The sequence below is a fragment of the Chiloscyllium punctatum genome, chromosome 33, assembly GCF_047496795.1.
Source record: "Chiloscyllium punctatum isolate Juve2018m chromosome 33, sChiPun1.3, whole genome shotgun sequence".
Taxonomy (NCBI): Eukaryota; Metazoa; Chordata; class Chondrichthyes; order Orectolobiformes; family Hemiscylliidae; genus Chiloscyllium; species Chiloscyllium punctatum.
In genome coordinates, this window is record NC_092771.1 from 26,015,819 (window position 1) to 26,034,796 (window position 18,978).

Here is an 18,978-nt window from a genome sequence, read left to right on the forward strand (position 1 = left end):
TAAGATGTAGTGTGTATGAAACAGCTATTATTTATAGTATGAGTGCTATACCTAAATAGCTATTGTTAATGGTGCAGTTGTCCATCAAGGGAGTAGAGACACAAGTTGATGAAACTGAAGAATGTATGGAAGTGTGCACTTCAGACTAAGTCCAATGCAAAACACAATGCAGATTGCAATCATGCCACAGCTCTGTTCTATCTTGCCATGCATAAAAGCTCATCTCTTATTTTAGCTCGATCAATGCACGCAGAAATGGACACCAGCCTCACCTTGGGTGCAATCCAACTTGGAGAAATTCAATAGTTTGCTAGCTTTCCTGTGAGCACAACACCATTTGGTCTCTGTTGTACCCTTGTCTCACATATATCAATAATAGTACACAAGTTAAACATTGCTAAAATGATGGGTTCACACAATGGGTGATTTCAAGTTAATGCAGGAGAATCAGTGAAATGCGTGTTACAGGGTTCAGTCAAATCACTTGGAGTCATGTAATATAATAATTCATGTCGGGTTTCTGCTGCCTTGACAAGCCGGTCTTCTCAAACTCCCAATTAGCGAAGATCCCAATGATTGCCCATTGCAGAAGCCATCCCAACTACTTGCGCCAAGTGGAGGCATGAGTTTGCTCTAGTCAAATCCATGCTATTTGCCAGAAGAAACAAATATGTGTTCGTTGTCAGATGGTGTCATCGCAGTTGCCACTCCGAGCAGTCCCTATCACTGCAGTGCATGCACAAGTCTTTCCAATGTAACTATGCAAGAGGAAGCATTGGGCTCCATGAGTCTCTTAGTCATGCACAGAGGAAATCAAGGTATCGAGGTTAAATCCATACAATTTAGATTTCAGGTTGATCAAGGAATCTGATTCACCAGGCTATCCACACCTCTGCTCAGCCACAATAACCAGACCGATGTACAGGAGAAACTGAATAGCATCCCCCCCAACATCACCACCCCTTCCCCAAAGTAAAATATCAGAAATCACAATCACTGAAGGTTTTTTGATCAAGAAGCCAGCATTTCACACCAACCCTGTAGAAACTCCATTTATTTCACAGAAATCACCTGTAGGTTGTCAGAAGAAAATGCAGCATGTGGAACAATGAAAATTACAGACACAATATTTTTGTCGTTTTGTTTAATTTTAGAGGGATGTCATACAAATAATTTTAGATCCTTGGAGTCCGGAAGGCCATTCCTACTGAAGGCTGTGTGACCTGCAGGTTGGACAGGCTGCCAAAGTCCTGCAAGAGAAGACACAGACCACGTTAAATCCAAGGCAGAAACAAATCCACCCAATACACAGGTCAGCTCAGTAAGACCAGACCAGTGACAGTCTTTTCAGACAACAGACTTACATTCCATCCGCAGGTGTCCCAGAGAACTTTACAAGATAAGCAAGTTACAACACTGACAGTTCAGTTACAAGTTCAGTTAAATGTCTGTCACAGTGCCCTCGGAAAGCTCCATGGCGTGGGAGGGTTAGCAGTTAATTTTCATCATGTACTTTCTGTGCATGCTGAATGCTTTTTGATTCCTACTTCATACCTTCCATTTGAGGTTGGGCTAAAAATAGATCCTAAAATTTGTGTAGTTCTAGCATAGAGTTAAATGTGATCTTAATCTAAGTTTCCATGCAGACTCCTGATGTATGGAACACCTCTCCCTTACAGGCAGTGGGAATGCATTGGAACAGGAAGGAGCTATAATAGGAGGTTAAAAAAAAAAGGCAAACGTTGCAATGCAGGCACAAATCCATTCACAATGGTAAATTTTATTTGCACATGATGCATTTGCCTTAACTCAATGTAAAATATAAATGAACCTAATCATGCTGTTCCAAACTAATTGAAGTCAGCACAGATGGTGCATTGCTTCCCTCTCCAATGAGAATTTTATACATGGCTATCTATTTGAAGCAAGTGGAGTCAAGCTCCGTTGTTACTCTGAATGGTAGAGTTTGTCATCCATTCCCAAGTTCCATCATTGGGTGAAGAAGTTTCTGCTCAGAGAGTGGTGGATATATGGAATGCTCTGCCTCAGAAGGCAGTGGAGACCAAGTCTCTGGATACTTTCAAGAAAGAGATTGATAGAGCTCTTAAATATAGTGGAATCAAGGGTTATGGGGATAAGGCAGGAACAGGATACTGATTGTGGATGATCAGTCATGATCATAATGAATGGTGGCGCTGACTCGAAGGGCCGAATGGCCTATTTCTACACCTATTGTCTATTGTCATTGATGTTCGATTCACCTGGGACCCACAGCACATCTGATGGATAGCAACAAATGTTCTCATCCATTCTGGGATTACACAGATTAAGAAAATCAAGCCAGTAACTGGAATCTTGACCAAATTTGCTCTATTTCAATGTGTATCTAATGCTCTCGAGTGTGCTACACCCCAAAATAACATACAAAACAATATGGTTGATTCTGCCAATGCTCTTTATATGAACGTACACTATCCTTCAAGTATTACTGTGAATAGCATCTGGGAAAAGGGAGGTCAAAAGAATAGTAGATTAAGATTTATAGACTGGGGAGTGGGGGAAGTGAATGCTTAGCTGAGTTAGACAATGTTAGTGTAGGGTCTAGCAAAGAGACGTAAGGTAGGAGAAAGGATTGAAACACTTCCATCAAACAAGCAGCAAGTTGATCTGCTTGAGTCCTGCAATTTTGGATAAACCAAAAATGGACTGCAACTACAACCTGACTTTCGAAACCCAAATGACAAAATGACAGCAGTCACAAATCTGCTGAGGTAGAAGGATTACAGTCAAGCAGGATCTAATTTATCAGGTGACACAAATAAGACAACACAACGAGGGTATCCTCTTCATGAACCTCATGATTGACAAAGCCAAGTGTTCAAATGCCTTAGTCACCACTCTGATGCTACTTTCATGGAACTACACTTGTACCCCAGGTCAATATTTAATAACTCTCCCCAAGGGCCTTACCATTAACTGCCCTACTGAATAAGAGCCCCAAATTCTAACAGAAGTCATTGATTTTGTACAGCAAAATAAGCGGAGGAAGGGGGAACAGAACTTGTTAGCTATCCCTAATTGGCCTTCTACCCTCAAAATTGGTGATATGGTGGACAGTGAAGAAGGTTATCTAAGAGCAGCTTGCTGTCCATGGGGCAATTTAAGACTTACTATATAACTTGTGTGCGGAGTCACATGTAGGCCAGACCAGATAAGGACAGATTTCTTTTCCTAGATTGGTTTCTACAACAATTAATTGTTTTTTTTGGTCAACTTTGGTTTATGAGGAGAGGCTGAATAGATTGGGATTATATTCAGTGGAATTCAGAAGAATGGGGTGGGGGTGGGGGAATCTTATAGATACATATAAAATTATGAGGGCAATCTATAAAACAGAATTGGATAGGATGTTTCCACTGGTAGGTGAAACTAGGACAAGAGGGCCTGGCCTCAAAATTAGAAGTAGCAGGTTTAGAACTGAAAAGGAACTTCTTCACCCAGAGGGTTGTTAATCTATGGAATTCCTTGCCCAGGGAAGTAGTTGACACTACTTCAGTAATCGCTTTTAAAGCTAAGGTAGGTACTTTTTTGAAAAATAAAGGAATTAAGGGATATGGTGAAGATGTGGGTAAGTGGATCGGAGTCCACAAAACGATCAGCCATGATCTTATTGAGTGGCGGAGCATGCTCGAAGGGCTGGACAGCCCACTCCTGCTCCTAATGTTCTTTACTAAGGCTGCATTGCAAATTTATTAAATGTAATTTAAATTTCACCGGCTGTTGTGGATTTGAACAGGATTGATCTGAGCTTTTGGATTTCTGGTTCATGTCATGATCACTGAGAATACAGCAGCCATGGTTAGCAAGTTTGTGGATGATACCAAAATTCACTGCGGACAGTGGAGAAGGTTATCTAAGAGTATAGTGAGGTCTTGATCAACAGGGCCAGTGGGCCAAGGAACGACAGATGGAATTTAATTCAGATAAATGTGAGATGTCGCATTCTGGTAAGACAAAGCAGGGCAGGATTTACCACAGTTAATGGTAGAGGCCTAGGGAGTGTTGTCAAACAGAGACACCTCAGGGTGCAGGTACATAGTTCCTTGAAAGGGATGTCACATGTAGACAGAAAGGTGAAAGTGGTGTTTGGCACAATTCCCTTCCTCAGACAGAACACAGTACAGGAGTTGGGATGGCATATTATAACAGTAGAAGACTCCACATTTGGAGTACTGCTTAGAATTCTGGGTTGCCCTGCTATTGGGAGGATGTTACTAAACTGGAAAGGTCTTTTCCCCAGGCTAGGGAAATCCAAAATTAGAGGGCATAGATTTAAGGGGAGAGGGGAAAGAGTTAAAAAGAAACCTGAGGGGCAATTTATTCACAGAGATGGTGGTGTATATGTGGAATGAGCTGCCAGAAAAAATGGTACAGGCGGATACGATTACAATATTGAAGAGACATTTGGACAGGTACACGGATAGGAAAGGTTGAGCCAAACACAGGAAAACAGGACCACTTCAGTTTAGAAGCTTGGTTGGTGTGAACGAGTTAAGCCGAAAAGCTGGTTTCTGTACTGCAGTCCTCTTTTACTCTATGCCATCGTCTTCATATACTGTGAAGGTTCTCAGTTCCTTCCACCCTATCATTTCAGGAATCCAGCCCAGCATCAACCAGTGGCTTCAAAAAAATGCCACTGGACCGTCAATGGAACAAGAATAGGCCATTCAGCCTTTCCCAACATTTCATATCACAATGGCTGATTGAACACTTCAATGCTTCTTATTTATATTAACACTCTTGTCTTTATAAACCAAAAATTTATCAACCTTTACTTACTCAAAAACTGAGCTTCCAGAATCCTTGGAGGTGCAGAATACCAAACATAACCCACTGAGTTTAAAACAACCACCTCCATTGTTTGTCCTAAATGGCATCCTTCCTGCTTATTTATAGATTATGCTCCTGGATTACTGACCTCCCAACCAGCAGAAATATTTTACCTGCACCTACCCTGTCAATCTCTTTGAAACTTACAAAATGCTTAATCAGGTCACCTGTCATTCTTCAAACCTCTACGGAGAATACAGACTTAGTTTGTCCAAACTCTTCTCACAGGATGTATCACCAAAACAGGAACAAGTCTGGTAAACCTTTCTTGCACTCCCTCTCTGGCAAAAATATCTTTCCTCAAATAAGGAGACCAAAACTACACACAACACTCCAGTTGCAGGCTAACCAGCTCTATACTATTGAAAGTAGACAAGCAGGAGGCTGGAAGAACGCAAGTCCGACAGCATCAGGAGATGGAGAAGTCAATGTTTCAGATGTAACCCTTCTTCAGGACTGAGTTGGGTCAATTGGCCCATTTCCATGCTGTAGGCCTCTATTACTCTATGCCATCACCTTCATATACTGTGAAGGTTCTCAGTTCCTTCTCCCCTATCATTTCAGGAATCCAGTCCAGCTTCAACCAGCAGTTTTGAACAATGCCACTGGACTGTCAATGGAACAAGAGTAAGCCTTAATTTATAAACAAACAGGAAGGATGCCATTTACGACCATGATAAAAGGTTTTTTTTAAAAACTCAATCTTATGCTTGGAATTCTGCACCTCAGAGGACTGCATCCACGTCCTGAAGAAGGGTTACATCTGAATTGTTGACTTCTTCACCTCCTGATGTTGCCTGGCTTGCTGTGTTCTTCCAGCCTCCTGCTTATCCACCTTGGATTCCAGCATCTGCAGTTTTTATTGTCCCTATACTACTGAAGCAAGACTTCACAAACCCTACACTCAAATCCTCTTGTGATAAAGGTTAAAAGTCCATTAATCTTTCCAATAACTTGCTGCATCTGCATGTTAGCCTTCAATTAACTTACTGACAAGGACATCAGAGTCCCTTCGCACATCTACATCTTCTATCCTCTCACCACTTTCCGTGAAAGGACACTTTACCTCCACATGCAAGTTCCTGCCACAAGATCAATGCAGCTTTGTATCATCAAGCCACAATTTCTGGAGGCTTTCAAACAACAGCAGTCTAGATGAATTACAAATTCGAAGCAACAGCCAGTCACCACCCCACCTCTAAATACTCACCAACAGCTTCAGCATCTCCTTGGTATCTGGGTCCACTTCTATCATCTCCTGGTCCAGCGCAGAGACCTGGAAAACAGAGAAAACAGTCAGAATGTAGTAACCAGAAAAAACACTCCTTCCAGTCATAACACAGGACTGGAGCCTGTGGTTGCTCACACAGTTTGGTTCAGAGAGTGACATTCACACTAGGTTATGATGCTCAGATTCGGTCACTGCCTGAAATGAAACCTTCAAGCCCAAACGTGCAGCTCAAGCTCAGATGGTCATGGAAATTGCCATGGTGCTCCAGGCAAGCAGGGGAGTTCCAGCAAACATTCACTCCCTCAACCAATGCCAGAGAATCCAGTCACTCATACTGTTCTCAGCTGAGAGATCTTCCTGTGCACAACACCCACATGTGATAACCAAATATAACTGCACTACTAATTGTGCTGAGGTGTGAAAGGAACTACGCAAATGCTTCCTTCTTCCAGACACTTGGAATGACATAACCTCATTCAAAACCCATCAATGCACTGCTCCAGGAAAGGACCAGACACAAATCAAAACCAAATAACAATAAAATGGAAATAAAAAGGCTTAAACCAAACGCAAAGACTAAACAGTCAGTAATCTCAGAGATGAACACTCTGTGCAAACTTCGAACTTTGAAAACAACCAATGTATTCACACACTGATCACTTGGACAGGATTGACCTGGGCAAGAATGTTCTAACAGCAAACTACATTTGTACTCATGATTTGTAATTGAATTAGCAATACCTCTGGAGGCAAGTTATTCAGTATTCCAGATTTAACACTTTCATGTGTACAGTGTGTTAAGGCGGACATTGCTGGCAATGAGCTACAACACAGCCAGAAGCAAAACAGAATCAAACCAACAGATCTCAGCAAGTCTCAGTCTTTTGATTGAAGCTAAACCCTGAGCATCCAAAAAGCCCTGAAACAATGCTGAAAGTCTAATCAATGTTTCATGTTAGGACTTGCAACAGAGAAGCATTGCCAAGTTGCAGTGATAAAGATATGGAAATTGTCTGTACTGGAACTGTCTACAATGTTGGCAAACAACCTTTTTGAGCATAAATGCAAAGTCACTGTCTATAGTTGTTACAGACAAACATTAACTATTTGGGTTCAGTTACACAAGCCATGATAACTTGTGGTCCCCCTGTGTCTACATGGGTTCCCTCCAGGTGCTCCGGTTTCCTCCCACAATGCAAAGATGTGCAAGTTAGGTAATGGCCATGGCAAATTGTCCTGTAGTGCCCAGGGATACGCATGCTTGATGGATTAGCCATGGTAAATGTGGAGTTATGGGGATAGGATAGGGGGTTGGATCTGGCTAAGATGCTCTTCGGAGGGTCGTTGCAGATTAGACAGCCGAATGGCCTCTTTCCACACTATAGAGGTTCTACGATTTATTATGGAGAGCACTCATGCTTTACAAACAAACCAACACTAGCTCAACATAGGCCTGAATCAAGGAATACAAGAAAGAGGAGTAGGCCATTCAGCCCCTCAACACGAAAGAGAGTACTGCAGATGCTGGAAATTAGAGTCAAGAGTGTGGTGCTCGAAAAGCACAGCAGGTTAGGCAGCATCAGAGGAGCAGGAAAATTGATATTTCAGGCAAAAGCCCTTCATCACCATTCCTGATGAAGGGATTTTGTCTGAAATGTCGTATTCCCTGCTCCTCTGATGCTCCCTGACCTGCTGACCTTTTCCAGCACTACACTCTTGATGACATTCAGCCCTCAAGCCTGTTCTGCCTTTCAAAAAGATCATGGTTTATTTTCTTCAACTTAACTTTCCTGTCTCTCTCCATTCCTCCTCCTCCTCCTCCTCCCCCCGCCCCCCTCCCCCACCAATAACTATAATTTGCTTTGTTAATCAAAAATCTCTCATATTTAATGAGGGGAATGATTAAGGAGGACCTGAGGGGTAACTTCTTCATGCAGAGTGTGGTGCATATATGGAAGGGACTACCAGAGAGAGTGTTTGAGGCAAAATTTTAAAAAAAATTTTGATAGGTACACGGATGGGAAGGGTTTAAACTGATATAGACCAAATGCAGGCAATCGGAACTAGCTGAGAGGGCATCATCGTCAGCATGAACCATAGAGTCATAGAGATGTACAGCATGGAAAATTTTCAATAAGATGAACTCAAATTCTTCTAAACTTCAATGAGTATAGGGGCCAACCTGCTCAATCTTTCCTCAACAGGCAACCTCTTCAGTCCCGGAACCAAGAAGTAGTTCAATGTTATTATATTCTTTCTTAAGCAAGTAAAGCAAAGCTGTACACAGTACTGCAGATGTAGTTTAACTAAAGGAAACTTCCACAAAAGCACATTCAGCTTAAAAAGACAAGGACCTTGTGCCACAAACTTGTGCTTTTATGCGTGGAGAAACAGAGTGGGTTAATTAGTCGCACATGCATAATATACTGGGATTATGGATACGTGGCTGTAGGGTGACCACAGATGGGGACTAAATATCCAGAGGTATATTTTACTATCCATTTGTTCACTCACTCACGTGGGTGTCACTGGCTAGGCCAACACTTATTGCCATCCTTAGATGCCTCTGAGGGCAGTTGAGTCACACATTACTGTAGGTCTGGAGTCACATATAGGCCAGACCAGGTGGAAACAGCAGATTCATTCCCCAAAAAGGACATTAGTGAATGAAATAGGTTTTTAATGGAAATTGATAATTGTTTCATGGTCAGCTTTAGATTCTGAATTCCAGATTTTTATTGAATTCAATTTCCACCATCTGCCATGGTAGGATTCGAACTCAGGCTCCCAGAATATTAGCTGGATTTTGAAATTAAATAGTTTAGTAATAATACTAAGCCACAGCCTATTCAATTTTTAGGAAGGACAGACAAAGAGGAAAAGGAGTTGAGGTAGCCTTGCTGGTTGAACAGGATCATAATGCAACAGTGAGGAAGTACATTAGCTCTAGTGAAGTGGAATCTGTACGGGTAGAGATTAGAAACACAAAGGAACAGAAAGTGAGAATGGGGTTGTGTATCGACCCGAACATTAGGGAAGGCATTAAACAAACAATTAGAGAAGCAAGCAACAAAGGGACCAACAAACAGCTGTAATTATGGGTAACATTAATCCACATATAGATTGGCAAGTCAAATCAGTTACAATATCAGACAGAAGGAATTCCTGGAGTGCATATGCGATAGTTTCTGGATCAATAAATTAAGGACCAAGAGTACAGACCATCCTTGGTTGGGCATTGTGTAATGAGAAAAGAATAAGTGGCAACCTAGCTGTGCAAGGCCCCTTGGGGAAAACTGGCCACATGACAGAATTCTTCATTAAGATGAAGAATGACAAATTGACTTCTGAAACAAGGGTCCTTAATCTAACAAAAGCAAACTACGATGGTATGAGGCATGAGCTGGCTATGATAAACTGGGGAACATTACTTAAAAAGGCATTGGCAAGCATTTAAAGAGTACATGGAGAAACTGCAACAAACGCCAAGTCCTGTCTGGCACAAAGATAAAATGGGAAAGGTGGCCTGGCCATGGTTAACAAGTGAAATTAAGAAGAGGATTAGATTCGAGGAAGGGATACAAATTGATTAAAAAAAAGCAGCAGACTTGAAGATGGAGAGCAATTTAGATTTTAGCAAAACAGGACAGAGTGGGAAAATAAGAATATGAGTGTAAACTTGCAAGGAACGTACAAACTGTTTGTAAAAGCCTTTATAGTTATGTGAAGAGAAAGATTAGCGAAGACAAATGTAGGTTCCATACAATCAAAAACAGTGGAAGTTATAGTAGGGTACAAAGAGATGCCAGGCCAATAAAATACATATTTTGCTTCTATCTTCAAAAGGACATAAATAACCTCTCAAAAATGTTGCTGCACAAAGGTGATGTGAGACGAACTGGATGAAATCAGTATTAGTAGGGAAATGGTGTTGCCAAGTAGATACTAATTGTTTGGAGTGCCAGCACTCACCCATTTTCAGATTGTTTGTTGGTTCTTCTCGATATCTGGGTTGGGGGTTCATTTTAAAAGGAAAGGTTGCATACTCTGGGCCTGTATCCATTAGAGTTATAAGAATGAGACAGGATCTTAAATATCTTAATAAGACTGAATAGGGTGAAGGCAGAGGGATGGTTCCCCTTGTGAAAGACATTAGGATGCGGGGCACAGTTTTAAAAAGTGCCCCATATTGATGCAATTAAAAGCTGATAAATCACCTGGGCCAGATAAATTTACATCCCACCGTACTTAAAAGTGGCCGTAGAAAGAGGCCTTGGTGGTCATCTTCCAAATGTCTGTAGACTCTGGAACAGCTCCTATGAATTGGAGGGCTACTAATGTAACCCCGCCAACTCAAAAAGTACAGAGAAAATAGGAAATCATAGACTAGTCAGCCTGACAGTCCATTATCAAAGCTTTAATAGCAGAATATTTGGAAAACAGTAACAGGATTAGACAGAATCAGCATAGATTTAGGATATAAAACTCATACTCTGAGTAATCTAAAGGAATTTTTTTGAGGATTTAAATTGTAGATAAGGGCGAGTCAGTGAATGTGATTTATTTGGACTCAGAAGGTTCTTAATAAGGTCCCACATAAGAGATTAGCATTTAAAATTATAACGCATGACATTGTGGGTAGTGCACTGACACCGATTGAGAAGTAGGTGAAAGTGAGGACTGCAGATGCTGGAGATTAGAGTCAAGAGAATGTGGTGCTGGAAAAGGACAGCAGGTCAGGCAGCATCTGAGCAGCAGGAAAACCGATGTTTCAGGCAAACACCAACTGGTTAGCAAAAAGGAAACAGTAACAAAGAGTAGAAATAAACAGACTTTTTAAAAAATCAGCCATGATCAGACTTAAAGGCAAACGGAAAGGGCTGAATGGCTTACTCCCGTTCCTTTTTTTTAAAAAGGCAAGACTCCCTTTTTAAAACAGTGCCCCATATTCTGGTCTATTTCACAAGGGGAACCATCCCACAGCTTTCACCCTATTCAGTGTTTTTGAGATATTTAAGATCCTGTCTCATTCTTATAACTCTAATGGATACAGGCCCAGACTATGTAACCTTTCCTTTTAAAACGAACCCTCAACCCAGATATCAAGAACAACCAACAAACAATCTGAAAACTGGGTGAGTGCCAGCACTCCAAACAATTGGTATCTACACAACATCAAATCATATTAGGAAGACAGTGGAATGATGCTACAGAATTGAACAACAGCACAAATGGGGCTAAGTAACAGCATAATGTTATGCAGCGCAACTCTCAAGATCTCAGATGGCAGGAATGAAGACCCTATTTATTCTCCACACTACAACTCACATCCTACAAATGTCATGGCAATTATTGGAAAAATGAAATCAAATGCGGCTGAAGGCCCTAAGTTCAAATCCAAATTATGATCAGACTTCAGAGACAGAGTGGTTCACATTATTTCAAATAGAACCTTGAACACTGGTAATTTACAGCCAAATTTAGTACTTTAGTTGAATACTTCAAGCTTCCTAATCTTGCAATTTAAATAAAAAGACCAAATTTTCACAACATACATGGGTTACACCAGTAGTCATTACCTTCAGCAGACAGTGAATTGGACTGGACTGGAGAGAAACTTACCTCAGGGACATAGTTGTCCCGCCTCTCCCGCTCTTCCTCCTGCAGTTTGATAGAGATGCCTCTGACAGGTCCACGCTGGATACGCTTCATTAAGTGTGTCACATACCTGGGTAAGCCAGACAGTGGTTACTGTACATTTTAATCACTATCTGTCTACCAAGTCACTAAGCAATTCATCACTAGCTTCCAGTTTGTAGACTTCCCAACTGAAGACACCAGCTCTAAAAGTCATATTTGAGCTGACAAGTATATTCCTCTTTCAGGTGACACAAACTGGACATAGAATCATAGAGATGTACAGCATGGAAACAGACCCTTTGGTCCAACCCGTCCATGCCGAGCAGATATCACAACCCAATCTAGTCCCACGTGCCAACCCTTCCTATTCATATACCCATCCAAACGCCTCTTAAATGTTGCAATTGTACCAGCCTCCACCACTTCCTCTGGCAGCTCATTCCATACACGTACCACCCTCTGTGTAAAAAAGTTGCCCCGAGGTCTCTTTTATATCTTTCCCCTCTCACCCCAAACCTATGCCCTCCAGTTCCGGACACCCCAACCCCAGGGAAAAGACTTTGCCTATTTATCCTATCCATGCCCCTCATAATTTTGTAAACCTCTATAAGGTCACCCCTCAGCCTCCGACACTCCAAGGAAAACAGCCCCAGCCTGTTCAGCTTCACCCTATAGCTCAAATCCTCCAACCCTGGCAACATCCTTGTAAATCTTTTCTGAACCCTTTCAAGTTTCACAACATCTTTCCGATAGGAAGGAGACCAGAATTGCACGCAATATTCCAACAGTGGCCTAACCAATGTCCTGTACAGTCGCAACATAACCTCCCACCTCCTGTACTCCATACTCTGACCAATAAAGGAAAGCGTACCAAATGCCTTCTTCACTATCCTATCTACCTGCGACTTCACTTTCAAGGAGCTATGAACCTGCACTCCAAGGTCTCTGTGTTCAGCAACACTGCCTAGGACCTTACCATTAAGTGTATAAGTCCTGCTAAGATTTGCTTTCCCAAAATGCAGCACCTGTCATTTATCTGAATTAAACTCCATCTGCCACTTCTCAGCCCTTTGGCCCATCTGGTCCTGATCCTGTTGTAATCGGAGATAACCCTCTTCGCTGTCCACTGCGCCTCCAATTTTGGTGTCATCTGCAAACTTACTAACTGTACCTCTTATGCTCGCATCCAAACCATTTATATAAATGACAAAAAGTAGAGGACCCAGCACCGATCCTTGTGGCACTCCACTGGTCACAGGCCTCCAGTCTGAAAAACAACCCTCCACCACCACCCTCTGTCTTCTACCTTTGAGCCAGTTCTGTATCCAAGTGGCTAGTTCTTCCTGTATTCCATGAGACCTAACCTTGCTAATCAGTCCCCCATGGGGAACCTTGTCGAACACAGATTACATCTACTGCTCTGCCCTCATCAATCCTCTTTATTGCTTCTTCAAAAAACTCAATCAAGTTTGAGAGACATGATTTCCTACGCACAAAGCCATGTTGACTATCCCTAATCAGTCCTTGCCTTTCCAAATACATGTACATCCTGTCCCTCAGGATTCCCTCCAACAACTTGCCCACCACCGACATCAGGCTCACTAGTCTATAGTTCCCTGGCTTGTTCTTACCACCTTTCTTAAACAGTGGCACCACGTTAACCAACTTCCAGTCTTCTGGCACCTCACCTGTGACTATCGATGACACAAATATCTCAGCAAGAGGCCCAGCAATCACTTCTCTAGATTCCCACAGAGTTCTCGGGTACACCTGATCAGGTCCTGTGGATTCATCCATCTTTACCCGTTTCAAGACATCCAGCACTTCCTCCTCTGTAATATGGACATTTTGCAAGATGTCACCATCTATTTCCCTACAGTCTATATCTCCCATATCCTTTTCCACAGTAAATACTGATGCAAAATAATCATTTAGTATCTCCCCCATTTCTGCGGCTCCACACAAAGGCTGCCTTGCTGATCTTTGAGGGGTCCTATTCTCTCCCGAATTACCTTTTTGTCCTTAATACATTTGTAAAAACCCTTTGGATTCTCCTTAATCTATTTTCCAAAGCTATCTCATGTCCCCTTTTTGCCCTCCTGACCTCCCTCTGAAGTATACTCCTCCTGCCTTTATATTCTTCTAAGGATTCACTCGATCTATCCTGTCTATACCTGACATAGGCTTCCTTCTTTTTCTTAACCAAACCCTCAATTTCTTGAGTCATCCAGTATTCCCTATACCTACCAGCCTTTCCTTTTGTCCTGACAGGAATATACTGTCTCTGGATTCTTGTTATCTCATTTCTGAAGGCTTCCCATTTTCCAGCCGTCCCTTTACCTGCGAACATCTGCCTCCAATCAGCTTTTGAAAGTTCTTGCCTAATACCGTCAAAATTGGCCTTTCTCCAATTTAGAACTTCAACTTTTAGATCTGGTCTATCCTTTTCCATCACGATTTTAAAACGAATAGAATTATGGTCGCTGGCCCCAAAGTGCTCCCCCACTGACACCTCAGTCACCTGCCCTGCCTTATTTCCCAAGAGTACGTCAAGTTTTGCACCTTCTCGTTGGTACATCCACATACTGAATCAGAAAATTGTCTTGTACGCACTTAACAAATTCCTCTCCATCTAAACCTTTAACACTATGGCAGTCCCAATGTATGTTTGGAAAGTTAAAATCCCCTACCATAACTACCCTATTATTCTTACAGATAGCGGAGATCTCCTTACAAGTTTGTTTCTCAATTTCCCTCTGACTATTAGGGGGTCTATAATACAATTCCAAGAAGGTGATCATCTCTTTCTTACTTCTCAGTTCCACCCAAATAACTTCTCTGAATGTATTTCTAGGAATATCCTCCCTCAGCACAGCTGTAATACTATCCCTTATCAAAAAGGCCACTCCCCCCCCCCCCCCCCTCTCTTGCCTCTCTTTCTATCCTTCCTGTAGCATTTGTATCCTGGAACATTAAGCTGCCAGTCCTCCCATCCCTGAGCCATGTTTCTGTAATTGCTGTGATATCCCAGTCCATGTTCCTAACCATGCCTCGAGTTCATCTGCCTTTCCTGTTAGGCCCCTTGCATTGAAATAAATGCAGTTTAATTTGTTAGACCTACCTTGTCCCTGCCTGCCCTGACTGTTTGACTCACTTCTGTTCTCAACTGTACCAGTCTCAGATTGATCTCTTTCCTCACCATCTCCCTGGGTCCCATACCCACCCACCTTACTAGTTTAAATCCTCCCGAGCAGTTCTAGCAAATTTCCCTGCCAGTATATTATTCCCCTTCCAATTTAGGTGCAACCTGTCCTTCTTGTACAGGTCAATTCTACCCTAAAAGAGATTCCAATGATCCAAAAATATGAATCCTTCTCCCATTCACCAGCTCTTCAGCCATGCATTCATCTACTCTATCCTCCTATTCCTGCCCTCACTAGCTCGTAGCACTGGGAATAATCCAGTCTGAAGAACATTTTAAATTTCAGACTTTCAAGTTTCATTTCCCACTACCAACACCCTCCAGGTTGTTCTTCAGGTCATTGTTTGTATGAACAATGTAAGGTCCTCTAGTCCTTCAAATCAAAATGAAGGCTGCAGGGGAAGCAGTATCATCTCATTCTGCTGCTGTTCAATTAGTATAACCATCTTCACCCTTAAATGGAGATCGGAACAAACACAGAAGGACATTCAGGTTCACTAAGATGTACAGCACGGAAAGAAACCCTTCAGTCCAATTCGTCCATGCTGACCAGATATCCTAACCTAATCTAGTCCCAACTGCCAGCACTTGGCCAGTATCCCTCCAAACCCTTCCTATTAGATATTGGCCCTTCGATATTAGATATTGGCCCTTCGGTCCAACACATCCACACTGACCCTCCGAAAAGAAACCCACCCCCCTATATTTATCCTTGACTAATCCACCTAACACTATGAGCAATTTAGCACGGCCAATTCACCTAATCTGCACATCTTTGGGCTGTGGGAGGAAACTGGAACACCCAGAGGAAACCCATGCAGACACGGGGAGAATGTGCAAACTCTACACAGACAGTTGCCTGCAGTGGGGAATTGAACCAGGGTCTCTGGCGCTGTGAGGCAGCAGTGCTAACCACTGAGCCACCATGCTGCCCCTATTCATAGACCCATCCAAATATCTTTTAAATGCTGTGTTTGTACCAGCCTCCACCACATCTTCTGGCACCTCATTCCGTACATGCACCATCTTCTGCATGAAAAAGTTGTCCCTTAAGTCCCTTTTATATCTTTCCCCTCATACCCTGAACCTACGCCCTCCAGTACTGGACTCCCCCCACCCCAGGGAAAAGACCTTGTCTATTTACCCTATCAATGCCCCTCATGATTTTATAAACCTCTATAAAGGTCACCCCTCAGCCTCTGAGAGAAAACAGCACCAGCCTAATCAGTCTCTCCCTATAGCTCAAATCCTCCAACCCTGACAACATCCTTGTGAATCTTTTCTGAACCCTTTCAAGTTTCACAACATCCTTCCAATGAGGAGACTGGAATTGCACGCAATATTCCAAAAGTGGCCGTACCAACGTCCTGTACAGCCGCAACATGACCTCCCAACTCCGATACTCAAATGCTCTGACCAATAAAGGAAAGCATATCAAATGCCTTCTTCACTATCCAAGCCCAACCGAAACCACATCATAGTGCAAACAAACCCTTTCCTCATTTAGATGGGAATTCTATTTCAACAACCATAAAGGAACACAGCAAGAGCACTGAGGGAGCTACTGGGTTGGTTTTTATTAATGCAGAACAGATGAGATGACTTTGCTGCGAGTCCTGGATGCAGTGTGTATATTTGGAGCAGGATCTACGTAGATCAAGGAGAAAAATAAATAATGGAACTAATCTGATATGCAGAGCCACAATGGTCCAAGTGGCCTTGCTCTGGACTGCGTAATTGCCTGAGCCAATGTTCAAGAAAGATTGGACAACAGGAAGATCTGCAATTGGCCACAAGGCCCAACTCTTCTGTCAAGCGGTGGTAATAACCAGTAACCAGAACAGGACTGTGATCAATCCCTTTGTGCTCGCCTCTGCCTTCCTCACAAGACATGGCCCACAGGTGAAGCATTTTCCCAGCATTCTTTCTTACTACTTGCAGGTCGATTGCAACCAATTTGGCATAATTGATCCAGTATAACAGGAACATGAAGCTGCTTTCTACCTCAATTAGATCCAACAAAGGTAAAGAGGAACACAAAGATACCTACCCTGCAATTTTGTTGCGAAGTTTCTTGCTGGGGATGATGGCGATTTCCTCACAGACCCTCTTGTTGGTATGGAAGTCATTGCCAAGGCGAGTGTAATATTTCTCAATGATCACTCGAGCAGCTTTCTTGACTGTCTTAGTCCTGACACGACCCTGACCAGAAGAGAAAAGCCGTCATTTTAAGAAAACCATCCTTGTTCCACAACTTTCATAATCCAACAGCAATAAAAGGGCAGACATCCACAATGGTTTGTGGAATAAGAACTGATAAACAAATTACTCTTGCCTCACAGTCTGGGCCACAGCTGTATTTTTACATTCCAGGTAAACTCAAAAGACAACACTGGCTTTCGGACCTGCATGTTCCCATTTCCCTAAGACTAACACTCTATACAGCACCTGCAGCTGAAAAACAAGAGCCCTTTTATTGCTTTTAATTCAGACAACGGACCCAGCCTTCCATCATCTATAGTGAATGTCCTTTGAATACATTAAGAGTACCACAGACACAATGCTGCTGCTGCTAAATGGAGATCAATAACCACTGCCTGGTTAAACTACTTCATAATACTGTTAGGGTTTCAAAAGAACTTATTTAAACAATCATAGACCTGTAACGAGTTCTTTTTCAAGTATTCCCTTGCAAAACTGCCATTCAATCTGCTTTCCTTGCCCTTTCAGGAAGCACACTGCGAACTACATCAACTCGATAATATTATGAATAATATTTAACATTGTTTTTTTGCCAATTAATCGTAACCTTCTTGCTTCCCTACCCCAGTTACTCCAGCCTAAGCTCGATTATATCTCGGCCTCAAAGAGCATTCCAGATTCTCCTGGAATATATCTCAAAAGGGGGAAAGTTGCTGCCAACCTGCGCCAGCAGCCACTAGGAACACCGACTGAGAGCCTGAAAATACTCGGAGAAAGCCCAAGGCCTGGCTCACTGCTTCATTATCTCTCCTCCCACCCACCAACCAACCCCAACGCCTGGCTAAGAGGCCCCTCAATTCGAGCCCGCTTTTCCCTTGAACCCTCCTTAATCAGCCCCGGGCCAAACGCCACCATCAACTCGGCGGCGGAGAGTCACAGCTTCCCTCCGCTCCATCGGCCGCTCGCCTCCCGCTCATATCGGCGGCTAAATATGGCCGGGCAAGTTTACGATGCGCCCGACCATCCGCTGACGGGTTTAGGGCCGTTTTAAGGGCGGATGGAAACAGATTGTTAATCGTGGCCGATTCTGACAGACCCACCATCTTGGATTGCGAACCAGTGAAGAGAGCGAAGACTGCTGGGAACGGCAGTAATGAGGACCCCAAGCCTAAGCTGTCCAGCGCATTGCCTGATGCCAACCTTCCCAGTAGCTCACGTCCCATTCATTCATCCAGCCCCTGTCCATTCCCATTCATCACAAGGTATAATTGTAGGGGTTAGTTAGCTCAGTTAGGTAGACTGCTGATGAGTTGATGCTCCAAAGCAGGTTCAATTCCTGTACCAGTTGAGGTTATCATAAAGGTCTTTCTTTCTCAATCTTTCCCTTCTCCAGAAACACAATTAAATTCGTCTTGTACATTTTCCCTGTGTTTTCCCTTTGCATTTCCACAAAAAAAAACAGACATCTCCAAGTGCTTAAAGTCCTTTATTGAAGTGGAGCCTCTCTTGTAAATTAGGATACAAGGTAAGTGATATGAGCACAGCAAGCTTCCACAAACAGCAACTTAATGACATGTTCCCTCATTACATTATTGAGGGGTAAATATTGGAAAGAACACTCAGCAGAACTTGCCTGCTCTTTTATAACAAAGCTCACAATTGCAGTGGAAGCAATGAGGAGAAAAGGGCCAGGGTATAACTCACACAGGAGGGAAACCTAAAATCAGTTAAAAATCACACAGCATTAGGTTATAGTCCAACAGGTTTATTGAACCTGTTGGACTATAATCTGGTGCTGTGTGATTTTTAACTT

General features: G+C 42.7%; 1 protein-coding gene across 1 annotated transcript; it reads right to left on the reverse strand.

The window, feature by feature from the left end:
• Nucleotides 1–1,129: 1,129 nt before the first annotated feature.
• On the reverse strand, nucleotides 1,130–18,375 carry LOC140458499 (small ribosomal subunit protein eS17). Its single transcript, XM_072553187.1, has 5 exons — nucleotides 18,266–18,375; nucleotides 17,014–17,165; nucleotides 11,744–11,849; nucleotides 6,101–6,166; nucleotides 1,130–1,250 (listed from the first exon to the last, which is right to left on the reverse strand). The coding sequence occupies exons 1-5, from the start codon at nucleotides 18,266–18,268 to the stop codon at nucleotides 1,176–1,178; spliced, it is 402 nt and encodes a 133-aa protein (XP_072409288.1). The 5' UTR covers nucleotides 18,269–18,375; the 3' UTR covers nucleotides 1,130–1,175.
• Nucleotides 18,376–18,978: the final 603 nt, after the last annotated feature.